The sequence below is a fragment of the Montipora capricornis genome, chromosome 6, assembly GCF_036669925.1.
Source record: "Montipora capricornis isolate CH-2021 chromosome 6, ASM3666992v2, whole genome shotgun sequence".
In the NCBI taxonomy this organism is placed as follows: domain Eukaryota; kingdom Metazoa; phylum Cnidaria; class Anthozoa; order Scleractinia; family Acroporidae; genus Montipora; species Montipora capricornis.
This window is the reverse complement of record NC_090888.1, coordinates 2,965,754-2,968,930: the sequence shown is the minus strand read 5'-3', so window position 1 is coordinate 2,968,930 and position 3,177 is coordinate 2,965,754. Positions and strand designations below refer to the sequence as shown.

At 37.5% G+C, this 3,177-nt stretch overlaps 1 protein-coding gene across 1 annotated transcript in view; it reads left to right on the top strand.

Annotated features, from left to right (window-relative positions):
* The first annotated feature begins 2,340 nt into the window (after positions 1–2,340).
* LOC138054601 (major facilitator superfamily domain-containing protein 6-like) overlaps positions 2,341–3,177 on the top strand; it is a 12,168-nt gene continuing 11,331 nt past the window's right edge. The window contains exon 1 of the mRNA XM_068901103.1: positions 2,341–3,177. This exon is cut by the window's right edge and continues 516 nt beyond it. Coding sequence (XP_068757204.1) covers positions 2,424–3,177 — 754 coding nt within the window. The 5' untranslated portion in view covers positions 2,341–2,423.

Below are 3,177 nucleotides of genomic sequence, written 5' to 3'. Positions count from 1 at the left end.
AATCTTACCTCTAGAGATTCACTTCCTACAGACGTACACCTTTAATCTGGCAGTAAACTATACACGAAAAGAGAATTAATTCTCCCACTGACGTAGACAATTTTACACAATTGTCTCTTATAAACACCTCAAAAATTCAGGCCCCAGTTATTCGAAGGGTGGATCATCGCTATCCACCGGATAAATCGCTCTCTACTGGATAACTCAGATGGTGTTGCCAGTGTTTATCCGCTGGATAGTGATTTATCCGGTGAGTAGCTTTATCCATCCTTGGACTGAACAACCGAGGCCAGGTCTCTTTATAACGGGAACTCAGTTGGGAGAGCATTGCACCGGCATCGCACATGTCATGAGTTTGAATCCCGTCGGAGCCGCTTGAATTTTTTGAGGTGTCTATAAAGATAATTGCTCAAATTGCTTAAATTGCCAGTTTTGTTTCAAGAAGGAACTTTCTTTGGCAAAAATCATATCTCCTCTATTTTGTCCTTAGTTTCAATAACTGTTATTCATCGTCATCAAATTTATGTGACACGGAAAGGCTAAGTTATTTCTTATAACGCTTTAATTATCACATCTGGATTCAGAATATCCCTATTATGGACCTTCGACATCTATCCAAAAAAGACATCGTAGAAAAAAGACGTGAATTATATCACCTACTGAACGGAGATGTTTTCTACCCAAGTAAGAATTGGCCCAAAGATACATTATCTATATTTTGGAAGAAACCCATTGGAGACCTAGACACATTCAAGCTCATGTTGTTTTTCATTGGAAACGGTTGCTCACCTCATGTTATATCAGAATGGATTCTCTCCTCTCTATATTGGGCTCAACCAGCTAAATGGGACAAGCGCAAACGCCAGATTGACTTTATCCACAGCAACATTGATACCAAGAGACACATATGGTTCTATTATGACATCCACTGCAATGATTTGTTTGACCTATTTCATAACACCTTCTTTCAAATTTTGAATTAAATCTCGAACTTTAATACTTTATTCATATCATAATTAGTATTTCAATTATTATTGCTAAGTTTATTTGTCTCTCACAAATTCCATCATTCACTAAAGAGGATTTTTAAAAGAATACTCTCACTAATTTTGAGTGATCTGATTTATCCAATTGTTGGGTTCAAAGACCGAATAAGTTTTCCATAATTCTTAGTATACCAAGAAGTTTTTGTAATAGAAAATATTTGTCCTTATTTTTTACTATTATTTGATTAATTTCAAGAACGAATGATTCATAGTCGGGTTAATCTGCTTTCATCCCTCTTTTAAGAACGAAAAATCTTATATTGTAAAGGATTTTGTACATCTTTAATTTTGGTTACTTTTTCTGTCTCCAGTTAAATTTCTTTATTTTTTCTATTCACTTTTTATCACTTATTTTTAATTTTCATCATTATGTTCCCTTATCTATTTATTTTTTATCCAAGCTTTGTCTTAGAAAGTTCCTCCCTTTTAATACACTCTTGTACTTCTGGTTGTTTTTGAAATTAAAATTTTAATTTCACACAGAGTTTGTTTCTTTCGTTAACTTTATTGTGGGGTTGAGAGTTTGCTTTGTGAACATCTCCCCCTCATTTTACAGACTAACCATAACTTTTGTCTATGATTTTCCCTCAACTCACCATCCACACACACACTATTCCCCAAAACTACCTACTGATTAATGAATGTTTGAATTAGTAGAGAGAAACCCCTTCTTTTAAGGCAGATGCTGCTATAAACACCAACTAAGACAGCCGCAAAGGTTACTAGGTTATCTGCTGCATCATGTATTCATATTAAACAAAAGACCTATATAACGGGAACTCAGTTGGGAGAGCATTGCACCGGCATCGCACATGTCATGAGTTTGAATCCCGTCGGAGCCGCTTGAATTTTTTGAGGTGTCTATAAAGACAATTGCTTAAATTACCTACGTAAGGGCGAGGATTATTTCTCTATTAGGGGGTACATGTTTCCGACATCTGTGATCGTGTTCACAATCAGCTTAAGGTTATTAAGCGTTTCAGAAATATTGTATCCAGTAATACTAAAACTAGGTTGTATAAAGCTTTCATCATGCCATATTTTCCATATTGTAGTAGTGTATGGCACTTTTCGCGCGGCTAGGTCTGGGCCGGGTTGAGGGTCGACCCCGTCGTTTTGTCACTGGGGCCCAGACCTATCCCGCGCTCTTCCAATATGGCGTCTGATAACCGTCTGATAGTGTTTCTTGGCGACACAACATCTACCGCTTGCACGCAGGCTAACACTGTCCAAGCATGAAAAATGAATAATTATGTAAATAAGTCTGAATGCCCAACCTTACGAATGAGTCAGTTTGATTTTGAAATCACTTTCTCTGGCAACATTAAATGAGAAGACTCAAGAGCGCTAGTGGGAACTTCTGTTAGCGAAAACAAAATGGAGGACGAGGATACCAAGCGGAAAGCAGGAAGAGAAATTTCAAGACAGTCTTCACAAGACACGTCACAACTGTCCTCTCTGTTGTATAAATGTTATTATTTCTTATTTTACATTGGCATCGGAAGTTCATTTCCTTATATAGCTTTGTATTTCAAACAACTTGGACTTACGGCTGGTCAAACGGGTGCTGTACTTGGGTTGCGATTCTTAACAAAATTTATCGGCTCACCAATATGGGGAATACTTGGTGACAAGTACAAAGTACATAAAGTTATTCTACTTGCCTCACTGGTGTCATTCACAGCCGGAAACTTAATGTTTATTGCTGTTCAACCACAAAAGCAAATGTGTATCGAAACCAGAGCAAACAGAACAGTGACAAAGGCATTATTATTCACTCCTAACGGAATCGTACTGGGACAAGAGATAGGCAATAGCAGTGATGCAAGAAATGACTTTGCAAACAAGAACTTCACTGCGTTTGCTCGTAAAATCGATGAACACGAGATCAAGCAAATCTTCATCATTTTTCTGACCATTGTTTTGATTTGTCAAATTATCGGATCTGTCGATTTTGCCATGACAGATGCATTGTTGGTTGTTTTCCTTCGAGAAAACGTAAAGAAATTCGGAACTTTCCGAATATGGGGCGAGTTTGGAGTCGCTGTTGGTTCGTTTTTGGTCGGAGGAGTAATCAGTCTTTACAAATCGAAAGTTTGTGGGGAGGTAGTGGAGAACTACCATATTTCAT